This window comes from Vipera berus (assembly GCF_964194415.1).
Source record: "Vipera berus genome assembly, chromosome: 4".
Taxonomy (NCBI): Eukaryota; Metazoa; Chordata; class Lepidosauria; order Squamata; family Viperidae; genus Vipera; species Vipera berus.
Window position 1 is genome coordinate 71,591,327 of NC_138206.1, and position 18,995 is coordinate 71,610,321.

The 18,995-nt window shown below is 44.1% G+C and overlaps 1 protein-coding gene across 1 annotated transcript in view; it reads left to right on the forward strand.

The window, feature by feature from the left end:
* Window positions 1-18,755, forward strand: part of GPM6B (glycoprotein M6B) — a 226,866-nt gene extending 208,111 nt beyond the window's left edge. Inside the window, exons 4-7 of the mRNA XM_081327050.1 lie at window positions 11,147-11,315; window positions 15,223-15,296; window positions 16,404-16,469; window positions 18,600-18,755. Of these exons, the coding sequence (XP_081183176.1) occupies window positions 11,147-11,315; window positions 15,223-15,296; window positions 16,404-16,469; window positions 18,600-18,749 (459 nt within the window). The 3' untranslated portion in view covers window positions 18,750-18,755. The remainder of the gene's footprint in view (window positions 1-11,146; window positions 11,316-15,222; window positions 15,297-16,403; window positions 16,470-18,599) is intronic.
* Window positions 18,756-18,995: the final 240 nt, after the last annotated feature.

The window sequence follows — 18,995 nt, forward strand, 5'->3', positions numbered from 1 at the left end:
ATGCCAATAAGCCAGGGAGATGGTTAGCATATAGACTGAAAAAAAGAAAAAGAGAAAAAATTGATAAACAAGGTACAAGATCCAAAAGGTGAATTATAGTTTCAAAATGATACAATTAAAAAAATTATTAAAGATTATTATGAGATACTTTATAAGGCAGAGGAAATTCCAAAAGAAAAAATACAGCAGTACTTAAAAAAAGCAGACTTACCAAAAATTCCAGAGAATATTTGAAACATATTAAATGGAAAAATATCAATGATGGAGATTATAGAGGCTACAAAAAGGCAAAAAAAGATTCCTGGCCCAGATGGATTACCTGCAGAGTTTTATAAATCACTACAAGATGTATTAAGTCCGATCCTGAAAGAACTGTATAACGAAATTCTCCTGGGGCTAAAATACCAAATACATGGACTGAAGCCAATATTACTTTAATACCTAAAGAAGACTGATTTAACGCAAATAAAAATTATAGACCAATATCACTATTAAATGTAGATTACAAAATCTTCGCCTCAATAATACAGAAAGACTAAAGAAATTTTTGATCGAATTTATACACACAGACCAAAATGGTTTCCTACGTAAAAGACAAATAAAAAATAATTTAAGAATTATTCTTGATGTGTTAGAGCAGGACTTTTCAACCTTCTCACCCATTGTACCACTTTTAGGATAAGGCAATGTCTGAGTACCACCAGTCGCCCAGCAAGTTGTCAAAAACTTGACCAAAAAAAAGGGAAAAAATGATTAAGTACAGGTAGTCCTCGGCTTACAGCAATTCACTTAGTTACTGTTCGAAGTTATGATGGCACTGAAAAAAGTGACTTATGACCATTTTTCACACTTAAGACTGTTACAACATCCCCAGGGTCATGTGATTTACATTCGGATGCTTGGCAACTGATTCATACTTATGATGGTCACAGTGTCCCAGGGTCATGTGATCACCTTTTGCAACTTTTTGACAAGCGAAGTCAATGGCCGGGGTGGGCAGCTCATCACTCAGGTTGCAGGGTGCCTGTGTGGGGGGAATCCATGGGTCTCTGGTGGAGGGGGGTGGGACTGGGGTGGGTGCCCTCCTTCCTCCCTCTCTCCCATTGTCCCTTCCTTCCTTCTTTCCTTCTTTTCTTTCCTCCTTCTTTGTCCCTCCTTCCCTCCCTCCCTTCCATTGTCCCTCCTTCCTCCTTCCCTCCCTCCCTTCCATTGTCCCTCCCTCCCTCCCTCAGGTTGCAGGGTGCCTGTTTGTGCAGGGTGCCTTCTTTACACAGCTCCTCCTGCCCCCCCACCCGTTAACCCTCCCACCACCATGCAGGGTAAGGTGACCGCCCCCCCCACCCAGATGCCCTCACTTCCCCCAAGCGTTTTTTTACTAACCTGCTTGCAGCTGCATTCCGTTTCTCCATTCCCTTCGCAGCTTTCTCCACGTGTTTCTGGGACTATCGGTAAAAAAGAAAAAAGAGTTCCATGAGACTTTCTAACTTCTTGCGAGATCTCATGAGAAGTTAGAAAGTCTCATGGAACTTTTTTTTTTGTCCCACAAACACTGAAGGCTGAGAAGCGAATGGAGAAACGGAATGCAGCTGAAAGCAGGTTAGTAAAAAACACTTTTTAAACTCCTTTGGAGTTCTATGAACAGTTGCCTTCAGCAACCAGCACTGCCCTCACCTTCCCCTTTTATTAGCAGCCCCAAGGCGTGGCTTCTCAATGCCTTCTCCTCCTTTTGCTGAGTTGCCTCATAGATTTTCTCTGCTCTGCTCTGCTAAACTGCCTTCTACTTAGAGCGTCTCTAAATAGATTCATCTGTGAAGCCTCAGAGTCTGAATCCTCCTCCTCACACAGCTGAGCCTCATATAGAACACAATTGGAGGGGCCTGGCTCTTCCTCTGAGAGTCCTGTAATGCATCAGAGCCTCCCTCCGACACTGAAGGCTCTCCAAACCCCTCCTCCTCTTCCTCCTCAGATCCCTCGGACTCAGCTGCTGGGAGCACAGGCTGACACAGAATCACAACACCCTTTTTTTTTTTTTTTCCTGCCCAAGATGGCGACGGCCGCAACTTAGGCTTCGGGCGCTCTTTGAGGGCTTCAAAGGATTTAGCTCGGGGAAGCCCACGGTATGTCGAGGCGATTCTGGGGGTGGGGGGTCTAAAAACAGCTGCTGGGCGCTGTTTCTCTGCGGCGCTGATCCCCCCCCTTCGAGCTAGCGGCTTTTGATATCTGCCGCCTGTCAACCTGCCGGCCCATGATGGCGCCGAACGCTGCTACGCTGTGAAACCCGAGATGTCAGCCCTGCTTTTTCATCTGCTGCTGGCCGAGGCGACTTCGTGCTGCTGTTGGTTGTGGCTACTCCGGGACTTGGGGGTTTTTAAAACAGCTGCTAAGCGCTGCTCCCTGTGGCGCTGAGCCCCCCCCCTCCGAAATAGCGGCTTGTGGATTCTAGCGAGCGGTGCCGAGAACTGTCTGTCGACTGTCTGTCGACTTGCTGAGCCTCATCATGGTGCTGAGCGCTGCCATGTCGTGAAGCTCGGGACGTCTGCTTTGTTTCCATCTGCTCGCGGGCTGAGGCAGCTTTGGGGATTGGGGATTGTTGGAACAGCTGCTGGGCGCTGCTTTTCGTGACGCCGAGCCCCCCCCCAACCAGCGGCCTGCTGATTTGAACGAGCAGCGCTGAGAATTTCCTGCCGACCTGCTGAGCTCCGTTATGGCGCCGAGCACTATTACAGCGCCGGGAAGCCCGGGACGCCTTGCCTGTCTTCCTTCCTCTGCTTGCTCGCCGTGGATACCCTCTGTTGTTGGAGGGGCAGCGGCGATGATCCCACCGGACGGAGATTCTTCCACTACCATCGGCTGGCTGGCACCGTTTTCTGCGGTGCGGAGCCTCCTTCTCCTCCCGGATGGTGGTTGCAGACTGTGGGCCTGGTCATCGGCCTCGGCGGACATGCTAGCGAACTTTCTGATTCAATATAGCTGCTGGGACTATCTCTTTCCTCCGTTGGAGATGGTTTGGACTGGCGGACGGGCATTGACTGACGGCGCTGATTGGCGGTGTGAGGATCAACAGAGGCCTGGCCTCCCTGTCCTTTACTTTTTTGTTGCCAGGCAGGCGTTGTGACTGGCTCCGTACCTGATGGGAATTAAGATCTCCCTATTGATAGTCCAATGTGGACGGGACCGAACCGTGGTGGGAGGACGGTTTTGGACCGGTCAGTGTCCACCTCACTGGTGTGAGAGACCAGTTGGGGTGGGCCTGGCTCAGGATCCCCTTTTTCTCTCTCTGCTCCAGTCAGATGCCTCAGCCGGAGTGAGAGGACGGCTGAGGTTGTCTTTTGGATGTCCATCTCAGGTGAGAGCTGAGATGGCTTTGGCTTTGCAGATTGAGAGGTACGCCCACTGGACTTTTTCTTTCTCCATCTATGTACCATCAACGAGCGATCCTCTGGATATATTTGCAACATCGGCCCTGAGAGACTATTCGAGCGCAATATGATCTATCGTTATTCCGAAGCGGATTTGTATGCCCTTAGGGCGGTTCCTGCCTCATGGGCGCGACCTGTCGCCTGTTTCCATACTCCCCTTAATGACGGGTCCAAGCTTTGGGACTCCGAGAGGTGGTTGGGCTTGGACAGGGGCCTCGAGTTAAGACGCGCTAAGAGGCCCCTGATAAGATTCTTAGCCGGTTATTTTAAGAGGTTAGGGAGGGGGAGGAAGGGGAGGGTGGGGAAGGAATTTGTAACCGGCACTCAGTCTGGACCTGTTAGAGGTCCCGACGGGACGGGGTCGGGGGAGGTGGCTGCTGGCGCTGGGAATGTGGGGGTGGGGCATCGAATCCCCACGGCGATAGGGTATGGCAGCAGGTGTTTGCGCGGAGGGCCATATCAACATCTGGGATCGCGCCCCCGCTATCTCCGAGCGGTGGCGCGCTCCGACCCTCCGGTTAGCACCCTCCTACCCGGGGATGAGGGTGATCAGGCCCCTGAGCTCAGGTTGGTCTATTTTAACGCTAGATCCGTAGTTAACAAAGCTCCCCTCATCCGTGATCTGATCGAGGAGGAATGTGCGGATCTAGCGTGCATCACGGAAACTTGGTTGGGTTCGGAGGGAGGGGTGCCTCTCACCGAGTTATGCCCGCCAGGTTTCCGGGTGCTGCACCAGCCACGGGCTCAGGGCAGGGGTGGTGGGGTGGCAGTGGTTATTCGGGAGACTTTGTGTCCCCGGGAGGCCACCATTGTCCAGATGGCCGGGAGTGAATCCCTCCTCTTGAGATGTGGTCCTCGGGTTCAGTTGGGCTTGTTGCTCACATACCTGGCGCCCAGCTGTGTGGCAACAGCCCTGCCTGAGCTGCTCGATACCCTCTCAGGGTTGGCGGTGGAGTTCCCCAGGCTTATTGTCCTGGGTGACTTCAACCTGCCATCACTGGGGGGGGTCGTCGGAGTTAGCTCGGGAGTTCATGGCTTCCATGACAGCCATGGGCCTGACCCAGGTTATTGAGGGCCCTACTCACGAGGGGGATCATACTCTCGACCTGGTGTTCCTGTCTGGACAGTGGTTGGACGATCTGGGAGGGGGTTCTCCGTCCATCACCCCTCTGTCTTGGTCAGATCATCACCTCCTGAGGCTGGTTTTCCGTCATGCCATCCCCCGCCGCTGGGCGGCGGAACCAACCAGGTGGTTCCGCCCCAGGCGCCTAATGGACCCGGACCGGTTCCAGAGGGCGCTTGGGCCGATACCTATCACCCTTACCCACAGCCCAGTCGATGCTCTGGTGGAGGCCTGGGAAACGGCTGCCACCAGGGCACTCGACTGTGTTGTACCCATGCGACCTCTGACTCGGCGCAGATCCCGTTGGGCTCCATGGTTCTCTGTGGAGCTCCGGGAGATGAAGCGTCGGAGACGAGGTCTAGAGAGCGGTTGGAGATCCAGCCGATCCGAATCCGACCGATTGCAGTTAAGAACCTTCATAAGGTCTTATCTTGCGGCGATAAGGACGGCGAAGTCTAACTACTTTGCCGCCCTTATCGCGTCCGCAGATAATCGCCCGGCCGCCCTGTTTAGGGTGACTCGCTCCCTCCTTAACCAGGAGGTGAGGGAGGATCCCTTGCAGGGACGAGCCGAGGAGTTTAGTCATCATCTGACGGACAAAATCGCTCGGATCCGGACCGGCTTGGACTCTGACTGGGCAGAGTCTGATGTGGAGGAATCAGGCGGTCTTGAGCACGTTATCTGGACTGAGTTCGACCCTGTTTCCCCTGATGATGTGGACAGGATCATGGGGAGACTGAGCTCCACCACCTGTTTGTTGGATCCGTGCCCCTCCTGGCTAGCTTATGCGGCTCGGGAGGGAACACGAGGCTGGTTCCATGCAGTAATAACTGCTTCTTTGAAGGAGGGTGTCTTCCCTGCCGCCTTGAAGGAGGCGGTGGTGAGACCCCTCCTCAAGAAGCCTGCTTTGGACCCGGCTGTTTTAAACAACTATCGTCCAGTCTCCAACCTTCGCTTCCTGGCGAAGGTTGTTGAGAGTGTGGTGGCGCATCAGCTCCCTCTGTTCCTGGAGGAAACTGATTATCTGGACCCGTACCAATCGGGCTTCAGGCCCGGACACAGCACGGAGACGGCATTGGTCGCGCTGGTGAATGATCTCTGGAGGGCTAGGGACAGGGGTTGCTCCTCTGTCCTGGTCCTATTAGATCTCTCAGCGGCCTTCGATACCATCGACCATGGTATCCTGCTGCGGCGTCTCAGGGGGTTGGGAGTGGGAGGCACCGTTCTACGGTGGTTCTCCTCCTACCTCCAGGGCCGCTCGCAGTCGGTGTTGACAGGAGGGCAGAGATCCGCCCCGAGGTCTCTCATTTGTGGAGTCCCTCAGGGGTCGGTTCTCTCGCCCCTCCTGTTCAACATCTACATGAAGCCGCTGGGCGAGATCATTCGTGGTTTTGGGGTGGGGTATCACCAGTACGCTGATGATACCCAACATTTTCTTTCCACCCCGAACCAACCCAGTGATGCCCTCTCCGTGATGTCCCGGTGCCTGGAGGCGGTTCAGGTCTGGATGGGGAGAAACAGGCTTCGTCTCAATCCCGCCAAGACTGAGTGGCTGTGCATATCGGCGTCTCGGGTTAACCAAGTTATTCCACCTTTAACGATGGGGGGTGAGGTGTTACCCCCCGTTGATAGGGCTCGCAACTTGGGCGTCCTCCTGGATTCACGGCTCAATTTTGAAGATCACATAGGAGCCGTGACCAGGGGGGCTTTTGCACAGGTTCGCCTGGTGCGCCAGTTGCGTCCCTATCTGGACCGAGACGCCCTACGCACAGTCACTCATGCGCTTGTGACCTCCCGTTTGGACTACTGTAACGCTCTCTACATGGGGCTGCCCTTGAAGACCACTCGGAGGCTTCAACTGGTGCAGAATGCGGCCGCGCGAGTTGTAATGGGGGTCTCCCGATACTCCCATGTAACACCTCTACTCCGCGAGCTGCATTGGCTTCCGGTTGCCCTCCGGGTGAAATTCAAGGTGCTGGTTATCACCTATAAAGCCCTACATGGCCTGGGTCCGGGTTATTTGAGGGAACACCTGCTGCCGGCATCAAACGCCCTTCGCCCAGTGCGCTCTCACAGGGAGGGTCTGCTCAGGGTTCCGCCGGTGAGAGATTGCCGGCGGGTAACACCCAGGGATAGGGCCTTCTCAGTGGGAGCGCCTGCCCTCTGGAACCAGCTGCCGGTAGAGTTGAGGACTGCTCCCGACCTCCGATCATTCCGCCGGGGCCTGAAGACCTGGCTCTTTGAGCTCTCGGGCCCAGGCTGAGGAGAAAATTTTAACTGGGGTTTTAATGTACAGGGTGAATTTAATGCTTTTTAATTGGTTTTAACTTTTGTATGTTTTGATTTTAATTCCCTGTAAACCGCCCTGAGTCCTCAGGGAAAGGGCGGTATACAAATGCAAATATTAAATTAAATTAAATTAAATCCCAAGCCTAACCCCAACCCCACCTTATTCCTAACCCTATAAAAACTAATAAAATCTATACAAAAAAAAGAATGGAATGTGCCTCTGGCCATATGCCTTATCTCCGAGCGCGGAAGAAGACCTAACAGCCTTGGAAGCAGTGCCTTATCACTCCATTCCTGCAGCATTTTCACACCTGCGGATTGGCCAGTTGGGGTGGGGTTACCATTGACTCTTTTGACTTACTGATTCACTTGGGAAACCCTCAGATCCTGCCTTCTATTCCTGCTGTCAACATCTCCCAATAAAAGTTCCTTTTGAAATGATGTCCTTTCAAGAGTTCTGCTTTCTTGGGAGGACTGATTGAGGGAGATCCTTACACATTGGTGAAAGTGAGGGAGAATTAAACTGTAGAATCCTGCAGGCATCCCCTAAATTTGGGTACTATTTCATAGCTACTAAATTGACTTGAAAGGCTTGAATGCATAGTTGAAGACTTAAAGCATGCCTTTTTATAGGAATACCATCTGTGAGTGTTTATGTTATCCTAAACAGTGAGTACCCCTTAAGCAGCTGTAAAATATAGCTTGATAAAATGTCTGATTCATAGGAATAGTTTCAGGGCATTTCTCTGTCTATTAATATTCTTTTCATGAGTATTTTAAAACTGTCTAATTTCTCATTGATAGAGTTTATATTTAGCTATACAGGTAATCCTTGAGTTAAGAGTGTTCACTGAAAACCTGGTTCTTTGATCTATCTGGCCTGGACTGAGGGGTTTTAAGTTTTTAAACTTTGTTTTAATTTGTTGGGCTATTAATTAATTTAATTAATTTTAATTCTATTTCTATTTCAACTTTTATATTGTCTTTCAAATTTTGCCCTGTAAACCGCCCTGAGTCCTTCGGGAATAGGGCAGTATATAAAACTAATTAAATAATAAATAAATAAATAAATGCTTGTTCAAAGTTACGCGATAAGTGCCCCCTAGTGTTTACGAGAAAATTCCAAAATTACGAATGTTGCAGCACCACAGCAGTTGTTTGCCCTTACAAATGACTGTAGAGGCTCTGCAACATTCACTCTATCCCTCCCTGCTCCCCACAACTGCTTCCCCCTCCCTTCCTGCCACCCGAGACTCATCTTGAGAAGATCTGTCTCTTCTCTGCTGTGATTTCTGCCTTTGAGGGAGAGGAGATCAAAGGAAGCTCCTAGATGCCATAATATTGTGCGAATTTAGGTACCCATACTCTTGCAGAGAATGGATACCTGAACTCTTACGAGATCACAGACCCCAGAAACTTTTATTTTTGGCACAAACTCAGTGCCTGTCTCCTGCTCCCCCCATCTCCTTTCCGCCGCCACCAGAATACTTTTTATCCAAATGGAGACCTTGGGGAGATGGGGAACTCCGTCTGTGTGCAAATGCAATACTTGAAAATGCAGCAATTCTCTGCGTTTTCAACCACCCATTTGCTCACAGAGCTTCACATCTCCTCAAGGTCTCCGTTCAGATAAAGTGTTTGAGTGCCTATGGGAGCCTTGGAAATGCAGCAATTTGGGCTGGGTGGAAAGGGGAGATCGTGGTCGCTCAGGTGGTTGCCGCTGCTGCCAGCAGCCTGGACACAGGTGCAAGGGGACTTGCCCCATGATGCCTGTCTGCTCAGTTGAAGGCTTCGTTCCTGCCCTCAAACTACAGCCAGCACACACAAGCAAGCAGTGCACCCAGGCCACAGACAGCATTGGTTCCTGCGCCTAGCCAACTCTGATTCCACGCTTTGCCCCATAGGCAAGCAAATGAAGCCAACACTCCCCCTCCCCCCAGAATGGAACCTTCTGGGGACTATGATCTCTTTTGAACTTGCATGATATTACAGCACCCAGGAGCTTCCATTGTCATCACAGAAAGCATTTCTAAATTGACTTTCCTCTCCCTCAAAGCAGACAGGATTTTTACAAGGTAAGTGATTCTGGTACGGCAGGAAGGGAGAGGGAAGCATGAGGTATCTTAGTGGGTCAGGGAGGCCTTGGGGGCCAGTTCCCTCACTAGGCCCTCCATGCAGTGGCGTAGCGTGGGTTGTCAGCACCCGGGGCAAGGCAAGTAATTTGCGCCCCCTAACCCGCTGGGCGGCCGCTGCACTGTCCCTCCCCCAGATAGTCCCTCGCTCTCTCTCCGCACCGCACCGCACGCCTGGCACACCCCCCTCCACAGTGGGCGGCGACCCGGCGGCTCGGATCGGATTCACACAGCCAGCACTGCAGTGAGAGAGAGTGAGTGAGCCAGGCAGGGGCAGAGAGCTGCGAGTGCGAGCGCGCCCCCCCAGATGTTGCGCCCGCCCCCCCCTGCACCCCCCACGCTACGCCACTGCCTCCATGGCCTTCCCCACCCTGAGATAACTCATGTGCACTTAACAAGCCGTATGCCTCTTAACGAGCAGGGGTACGAGATTAGATTACTGCTAAGCTTGTAAGCCGCCCTGAGTCTTCGGAGAAGGGCGGGATATAAATGGAATTAAAATAAAAAAAAATAAAAAAAATAAATTTAAGGTATGAATTTTTGAGTTACAAATGGAATGGGCAGGCTCCATTACATTCGTAACTTGAGGACTACCTGTATAAAGACTCCATCTTTCTATTAGAACTCAAAAAGTTTCTAATGCAGTCTTAGAATATTCATCATAGCAATAATTACAGTACTGGAACAGTAAAGTTGTACAAAACAAAAGTCCTTGGCTTGTTAGGTGGTGCACAATTCTGTGTTTATTCCTCTAGTTTAGAAGCTGCTCAATGTAAATTTCCAAAAAACATACTCCACGTCCCATGCTCAACTTTAAATTCTCTTGCTGGCTAGAGCTTGGCCATCATAGGTATCCCTGACATAAGTCTTTAGAGTGAGTCTCTGAATCACTCCTCTGTTGGACAGGTTTTCATCATCTCTGAGGAAGCAAATTGATTTCAGTCTAGTGTATTGTAGCATCTCACTCCAAGTAATACTGTCTCAGCCCAAAGCCTTAATCAAACTCAGAGAATTTATCATTGAAAATGACAGGGCTCTATGATAACACAATTGCAGATTCTCTGTTGATCATTTCTAGCTCTATAACATGCTGAATATTTCACACAGAAGGCCCTTCACTTTGTCTCATATTGATGTACTAAAAATTATGAAGACTATAAAGAACTATGTTTCTGCCCAATAATGATATGTGATTCTTCTCAGATGCAGAAGTAGTGTCAGCAATCTATGTATTGCTACGCTACCAATTGTATCACACATGGTGGCCAAAATTTATCAGCCCAATTATTATCTTTCTTATTAATAAATTAGTCTTCCCTCTGTAAGACCAAATTTGGAAAAGGATTGTCAATTTTCTTGTACTAGGTATGGAATGCAGAAGCTAGATGATATCCCCTTAGTATTGTTTCAGGTTAGGGTTCTATATTTTAAATTCCATATTTATGTTTTATTGATAAAGGATCCTAAATAAATCAGGATGCATAGAAAATCTCAGTATTAATGAGGTTAATTAAATTATTATTAAATTATGTTTTCCAAACATAATTATTGCAATAAAAAATAAACACTGATATAATAGCAGCACTTTTCAGCACTCTCTGGGTGGTTTACAATGTCAGCATATTGCCCCCAACAATCTGGCTCCTCATTTTATCAACCTCGGAAGGATGGAAGGTTGAGTCAGAATCAAACTCCAGACTATGGGCAGAGTTCGCTTGCAATACTGCATTTAACCACTATGCCACCAGGGCTCAGATGAGTAACATCTGTACTTAGATATATCTAAATATATTGTGTGAACGTATTTCCTTTCCTAATATCCTTAAACTTTAATTCATTTTTTACTTCCATAATAAAAGCTGCTGTAATAACTGTATTCTTATATGTAAACGGTAAGCATAACAAACACTTTTTGCTCATAATGAAAACTTGCTTGTGTAGCTAATCCCGCACAATATTTATTGAAAGCTGAAATTATTATTTCATTAAGCACAATTTAGAAAGCCAGACTATTTTCATGGGAATATATTTTTAAACAAAGTATTGTGGTTTTGTTGGATATGGAAAGCATTTATACAAAGGTAAGTCCAGGTCATGTGGAATATCAACAATGTGTCAGTTTCCTCTCACTCAAATTCACTATAAATAAAGAGTTCTGTGTAAAATCTCTGTTTTCTTCACAGTTTGTTTTCCTCACTTATGTTCTTGGGGTGGCCTGGCTGGGTGTTTTTGGCTTCTCTGCTGTACCAGTCTTTATGTTCTACAACATGTGGTCAACCTGTGAGGTCATCAGATCACTCTCCACAAATATGACTTCAGCAGACCAGATCTGTGTGGATATCCGGCAGTATGGTACTTACTTTAATCTGATTCCGTTTACTTGCCCTGCCTTCAAGACAAATTGTCTTATCCATATGAGATGAACTGAGAAGCAACTATGTGTGCATTTTCTGAACACATTATTGCTTTTGCAATTAAGGTAGATTACACTGACCTCCTGTGCATGTATATAGATATCTTTTACCCTGTTTCCTCATTTTGAAATGAATATACTTATTAACTGGTCAGTAAATGCAGCAATAAAAGGTTAACAATGAGGCTGATATTTTATACACACAGTGGAAAGCTTAATATAGTGTTTTGTTATTGTCACGAATTACTAATTTATTATTATTACAGCCAAAGGCCACACATAAATCAAACATCCAAATAAAACAAAACTAAACAGAACCATCCCAAGAGGGCATAGCAATACATCACAATGATGCAATCAATGGGTGACCAAGGTCTGCCTAATTTTACAGGCAGTATATAAAAAACAAGCTATCTTCAGAAAACTGAATTATACTGACCTGACAATAAAAATACAATGAGTATAGTCTAAAACTGGATAAAACATGTAATAAAATCAATTATAAAAGATTATTAAAAAGATCTAAAATGATTATTTATGTTTCTGGTGAATCCCCAATGCTGCTGCACAGAATCTGGCCACCTGTGCCGTGATCTCTGCCTGCTCATCCTTAAGCAGCCACTGGAGATAAATACTTTCCAAACGACCAGGATAGCTATCAATTATGGGGAGGATATGGTTTTTCCTAATGTCTCTGTAGAAGAAACATTGAAGGAGTATGTATCCAATGGTCTCCACCTCTCTTTCAGACAGTGGTGTCTTTTTGTACTTGCCATACAAAATGACCGATGGAAACGCATGGCACCATGCAAGCGAGAATGCTTTCCAGTGGTTTACTGACTCCAACTGACTAAGATACCTGGCAGGTGTAACCACATATCTAATAGATTCTGGAGCCAGAAACTGTGGAGCTATACCTAAGTCCACTTGCCTCATGATGTCCTCTACCCTTGATGCAAAATTTGTTTTGCTTGGTCGTAGTCCAATTTGAGAATTGAGGCTGACAATAAGCCTAGTTTGGCAAGGTTGGACTCGACTGCCTTGATCCATGAAGAGGAAAATTTATCTTGTAGAATTAATGGAGCAAGGCCTTGCAGAAAGCAATTAAGCCTTAGACTGATGTTTTAAGAAAGCTATACAGATCCTTGCTTCAACTTTTATCAATCCTGTCTCCAGGCACAGAAGTGCATTAGGAACACAGCGCAGCATCTGGAGAATTGTTCTGATAAATTTGGATTGAACTCTTTCCACCAGTGTAAAACACAAAGCTGAAGGTCCGAGCAAGGTCCCGTAAAGAAGCTGTGCTAGCGACTTGGCCAGAAAGAGCTTAATTGCAGCTGGAACATAGTGTCCTCCCTTTGTGTGGAAAAATTTAAGAATGGCATTCGCTGATCGTTGGCCAGAGGCAGCCGCATATTCTCCATGGGTTTTTTGTGAGCCGGTGGCATGGATGACCACCCCTAGGTACTTAAAGGTGGTTACCTGCTCTATTTTGTGGCTATTTTGCAAAAGCCATAACTTTTGTTTTCTCATAATTTATGTCCAGTTTATTATAGTTACAATACTAGACAAGGGCTTGAATGGCTCTTTTAAGGCCAACTGGAATCCTGGAGAGAATCACAGCATCATCTGCATAGAGCAGCAGAGCAATGCTTCGGTCACCTATTTTTTGGGGGTGGTAATTTGGATTATTTAACCATTTTACCATATCATTTGTGTAAAAATTGAAGAGCAAGGGGGGCAAAATGCACCCGTTTAACCCCCTTTGGGGTTTCAACTGACCTCGAGAGAGACCCTTGCATATTAAACCTTACCTTGAGGGATGTTTTGGTATGTAAGGCACGTAACAAATGGAGGAGTCTGTGATCAATTAAGGCAGCTTCCAGCTTCTCCCATAGTTTAGTCCTTTTAAATGTGTCAAAAGCTGCCTTAAGATCTATAAAGGCAGCATATGATGATACAGGTCTAATATACAGATGTATATTTTTCAATCAAATGATGAAGAACTAAGCACTGATCTATGGTGCCTCTCCCCTCTCTAAACCTGGCTTGTTCATCAGCAATCAAGTTCTCAAGGTCCAGCCACTCCTTTAATTTATCTTGAAGGTGTTTGGCATAGAGTTTGTTAATTATATTTAGCAGACTTATTGGTCTGTAGTTGGCAGGGTTGTCTCTCTTTCCCTTTTTATAAATTGGGACTACAATTGCCAAGCCCCAATCCTCTGGGACAAGGCCAGTGGAGCCAATATAGGTGAATAGCGCTGCCAGGATGGGTATCCACCACTCCATATTATTTTTTAGTAATTTGGCCGAAATGAAGTCAGCTCCTGGAGCCTGTTGTTATTGTCAAATCCAGTAATGTAGTAAATGATATATGAAAGTGGCAAAACAATTATAAATGTATGCAGAAAGGTATTCAATGGAATGAAGAGCCAGAGAATTAAAGTTCTAGTTTTAACACATCTAGGCCAGTGGTGGGATTCAGCTGATTCGCACCACTTCAGCAGAACCAGTAGCTAATTTTTTGTTGCCCAGGCCCAGAGTGGACTTCCGGAAGCGGCATCCACACAGAGAACCGGTTGTTCACATATTTGAATCCCACCACTGATCTAGGCCATATATCTACAGTATCTTAATTAGTTTCAATTTGTTTGCTCCCATGATATTTTAGATACTGTATTAAATGAGAGATAATTTTTTATTGCAGTGTTGGATGAGGATCCAAATCTTTGGAATGGGGCTGAGGATATTATCATTTTTAGAGAAAGCATGAGAAAAAAAACCTGTTGCACTTACAAATGCACTATGTGTTCTAAAAAAATAACATGTGAATGTAATATTATAAGTAGCATAATGGTGAAAATTCCATGCATAAAAATGGATATAATAATAAAATATGGCCTGCACAAAAAGATAACCCATTTTTGATAACCTATAAAAATAATTCAGACTAAACAGTTAACACAAGGCAAGACGTTTTCCATACAAAAAAAAAATCCAAATCCTACAATAGATTAAGCTAAGAATCTTGACTTCCCATATTTTATGGAATGAGCCAATGTGACTAGTAGTGAAGGATACTGGGAATGCTAGACAACTGTTTCCCCGCCTCTGGATAAAGTCCTATTTAAACAAGCAAAGAAACTTGCCATGATCATTTAGGACTTCAGTTCAGGATTGTACCCATTGCATATTTTATGGCTATTACAGACCTGTAAGAGATTTCTCAATACATACTTTATTGCTTATATTCACAGGCACAATAATAGAATCTTCTAAAAAGAGAGACATAAAGGCACAAATATTTGGGATGATAAAAATTTACCCTTGTACAACACTGAGAGTTTTGATATTACATGATGAATGTTCGTTAAATACAGAAACAAAGAGAAGAAAATGGATACTTACAAAGTTGGGTAGTGGAAAATAGAAACAGAGATTCTGGTATGATAAAGCAGCTCACGTAGATGAAAAAAAAAGCTAGGTCTGAGTGGGATTGTTCTGACAGTAATTGCAACATCCACACTCTAAACTAAGGTAAATCCTGAAAAGCAGTTTTTACCTAATGAATATAGGCAACAAGCACAGCAAATGACATTGTCCTCAATGACTAAAACAACCATTTGTTTGCTATATGGGAATCCTAAATCTGAGAACACATTTTGGCAAGGAGAACACAGCTTAGTGAATGCATACTTAGTAATGCCAATTCCAGACTGCATTGGGACACATGTGGGTGAATGATAAAGTAACACAACTTGTCCATAGGTTGGGGGGGGATTGAATTTTAAGAAGGGAAGTTGTGTTAACTAACATTAAAATGTTTTATTTGGTATTTAACTTCAGGAATCATCCCTTGGAATGCTTTTCCCGGTAAGGCATGTGGATCGACCTTAGCTAATATGTGCAGCACTCCTGAGGTAAAGGAGACAAAATGCTTCATTATTCTCATCCATATTTTAATAAAATTACCTAGCAATCAGCTATCTAAAAATTAATTAATTAAGAAGGAGCAACACATTGCTCATGAGTTAATGCTAATAATGCTAATGTTAGGCTAAATTAATCTAGGGAGAACAAGTGTTCTCTTTATACCAGATGAAGGCTCATAATGTTGTGAGCATTAGGAGTACAGCCTATATATAGTCCTACTCCAACTGCAGCTTTAAGTATGTTTTATTTTAAAAACAAACACATGCATATTGAAGACCAGGGGTGTCAAACTGCCAGCCCACAGGCCGATTGCATCATACAGAGGCTGCGCCCACCCAGCTCCCACCCAGCTCTGGCAATGTAAAAAAAGTCACAATACATTGTGACGTGTCACATGGCGAGTTTGACACCTGTGTTGTAGACAAATTAGCTAGGTTTTCCTTATTATAGTGTGAAACAGGAAAACAGGAGGAGGAGGGTGTTTGGATATTTTCACCACTTGTAGTTGTAAAAATAATATAGGCAGGACACAAATAAACAAACAAACATCCCTGTAATAGCATCAAATATGACCACAACAGCCAACTAAGATTGTCAGAAACATGCAAAAGATTAATCCCATCCAGAACAATTTGACTATCATTCATCAGTTGTTTACAATGGCCAGGCACTGATTATACGAAGATTGAGACAGAAGTGTAAATTCTTGATCCAATTTCTTTCTATATTATCAGAAACCTCACTTGGCTACAGTAATGTTATAATAGAATGTATTCTAGAAATTTGTAACAAATATTACCTTAGTGAAAATGGTCTTCTGGTGCTTAAATGCTTTCAAAGATCCTATGTAGCATCTCTAGTCTGAGGAACAGAAGTAACTTGGGAATGGCTTACAGTATTGTAGTACTATGTATTCCTAAGGAAAAATTAGTATGAGAATTCACATACAAAAGAGTAGTATCAATATTTGCATTATATTATTTTTTTCCACACCATAGAATGAGATTGCCAGTTAGAACTGCAGTTAGAACTGCATTGAGATGTGATAATTTGCCACTGCTAATCTGAAACAGTCATTTGTTTTATCCTTACAGTTCTACTTGTCATATCACCTGTTCATTGTGGCCTGTGCTGGAGCGGGTGCTACTGTCATAGCTCTAGTGAGTATCATTATATTCTTTCACTTCTAAAATAACTAAAACCCCTTGTCAAATGAAACCAAATATTTAAACTGAAGCTAAGTTATACTTTTTGTGTTGGTTGGCATTGGCTATAGTTTTCTCAGGATACTCCAAACAGCAGGAAGATTTATTGTTACCAAGAAAGCTTTGCCTAAGCAGTAAGATTTATTATTGTTGGGATTTGTTGAAGTCGTTTTGGCTATGTTATTTAACTCCATTCTCTTGCATGGTCAAAATAAGGCATTTCCTTATAGAAGTATGCTGGTAATAATCAATGAAATATTAGAATACTTCAGAATGTTCTTCAACTTTGGAATTAGTTTTAATTAATAATCTTCTCTCCTTTCCTTTTAAACATTTATATTTGTTTCAATTTAAGAAACTTTACTGAAGCAAAGCACATTAGCTTATTTTAACTATCTACAGTAGATGTAGAGGAAGAACTAGTGAGATTCATCAAGGAATTCTTGCATTGATTAGCTTTTAATTTGTTAGTCAAATTCAAAGACTATTCCTTGACAGCTAAATGCCCTTCTTGTGGCCAAAGTGAGGGGTGAAGAAACCTATCACACTTCAGACTTTTTGTTATTAAGTTTGATTAAAATGGAAATCCTTGCCTGATAGTCTTTGTTGTGATCTAATACAAATCTAATTGCCAAAAAGGCACGAAGAAATTATTGTCTCTTATCTGCTGTATTTTGTTCTCTTCCACCAGCTGATCTACATGATGGCTACTACATATAACTTTGCTGTTTTGAAGTTTAAGAGTCGGGAAGATTGCTGCACTAAATTCTAAATTGAATAAGCTGCATTATGTAGTTTAAAATGCCACTGACAGCCTAGACTAAGAGTCTAGATTTTAAAAGTTTGTTATAGTAAATTGTAAATAGCTTCAGTAAGCATTTTTAAGCATTTTATATTAATACAAATTATTTCTTGTATATGAATAATAGTGTGAGTGAGGCCTGGCTATTTTCTATCCTATGAGAGAACACAATCTTAAAGTGATGTCGTAAATCATCCTTTTAAAGCAGGGGTGTCAAACTGCCGGTCCATGGGCCGGCTGCATCATATGGGGCCACGCCCACCCCAGCTCCAGCAATGCAAAAAAAGTCGTGATACGTTGCAACATTTCACGTGATGTGAAGAGTTTGACACCCATGTTTTAAAGGAAGAGGGCTTTCATTTAATATCAGGCTATTTTTTCCTAATAATTATTTGTGAAACAATGTTTGAGTCAATTAAGCTCTGTAATACAGTAAGTTATTCTATCACTACTGTTCACTAATATGAAAAACAATAAACTGTGTTATACATTAGATAACACACAATATATGAGCTTGCTTCTTAACACCCAATGTCATAGAAATACTAATTGTTGACAGTTGTTTTCAAGTCTCTCAACTATCTTTTAGCAATATAAAATAAAACTAGCTGTAACTCCCATGAAGTCTTTTATTACTCAATTTCTTTGACACAACTAAATATCAGAATACCTGTTGACTAGTTTAGCATTTCATTCAAACATATCCATTCATTTTCCAGTCAGACACAAAGCCTATACTGTTCTTCACCTATAGCATGTCTTATTTACATTGCTTTTTGTGGATTTTTTTTAACCTATGGAAAATAGGAAACCTTCCACTTTTGATAACTCATCTCTTACCTGATAATTCCCGTAGTGTAATTATTGACTATGCACACCAAATAAACTTTTACCCAATATCTAGTTCTATTTACTCCCAAGAAATACAATGGAACGTAATCAAGTGGTCAACTGTAGTTTCCTTTCCTTTAGGTGGCAGATGAGAATGGGAAGAACCATTAAAAATTTGAGTTGTTTGGGAGGTTTCAGCGTGTAAACATGGACAATGTTCTCACAGCTTTTCTGCTTCCATTCTTTCCCATTAATTGTTTTTCTTCCTTTTCCTTCCTAACTTTTTGCCAGCTGCTTCTTTGTTCAGCATGCAGCATTCTACATACTTTTAGAAATAAACTTTCTTGCCTATTTTTAATATATTTTTAGAATGACTTGGTATTAATCTTACTAGCTGCCAGCTTTGCCTCTTGACATACTCACTAGCCATCATGCTCACCCTTCTCTTCCAGATCCACTTCCTTATGATACTATCTTCTAACTGGGCCTACTTAAAGGATGCAAGCAAAATGCAGGCTTACCAGGATATCAAAGCTAAAGAAGAGCAGGAGCTTCAGGATATCCAGTCTCGGTCCAAAGAGCAACTCAATTCTTACACATAAATGCTTGCCAGAGCCATTTTTCAGAAGAATTTTGTAGCTCCGACAAATCATCAAGCAGATATATTGTCCAAGCACTCCTGGGCCATATCCATAGGAAAAAGTTACAGAAGAATATCCTTCATTCCTTTTAGCACTGAATTTGGAACTGGGGGGAGGAGGGCATCACATTCCAGGCCACTGTAAAAAAATAGTTTGCTAACTAAAACACCTTCATGGATTTCTCTTGGCAATCATAACATTATTATT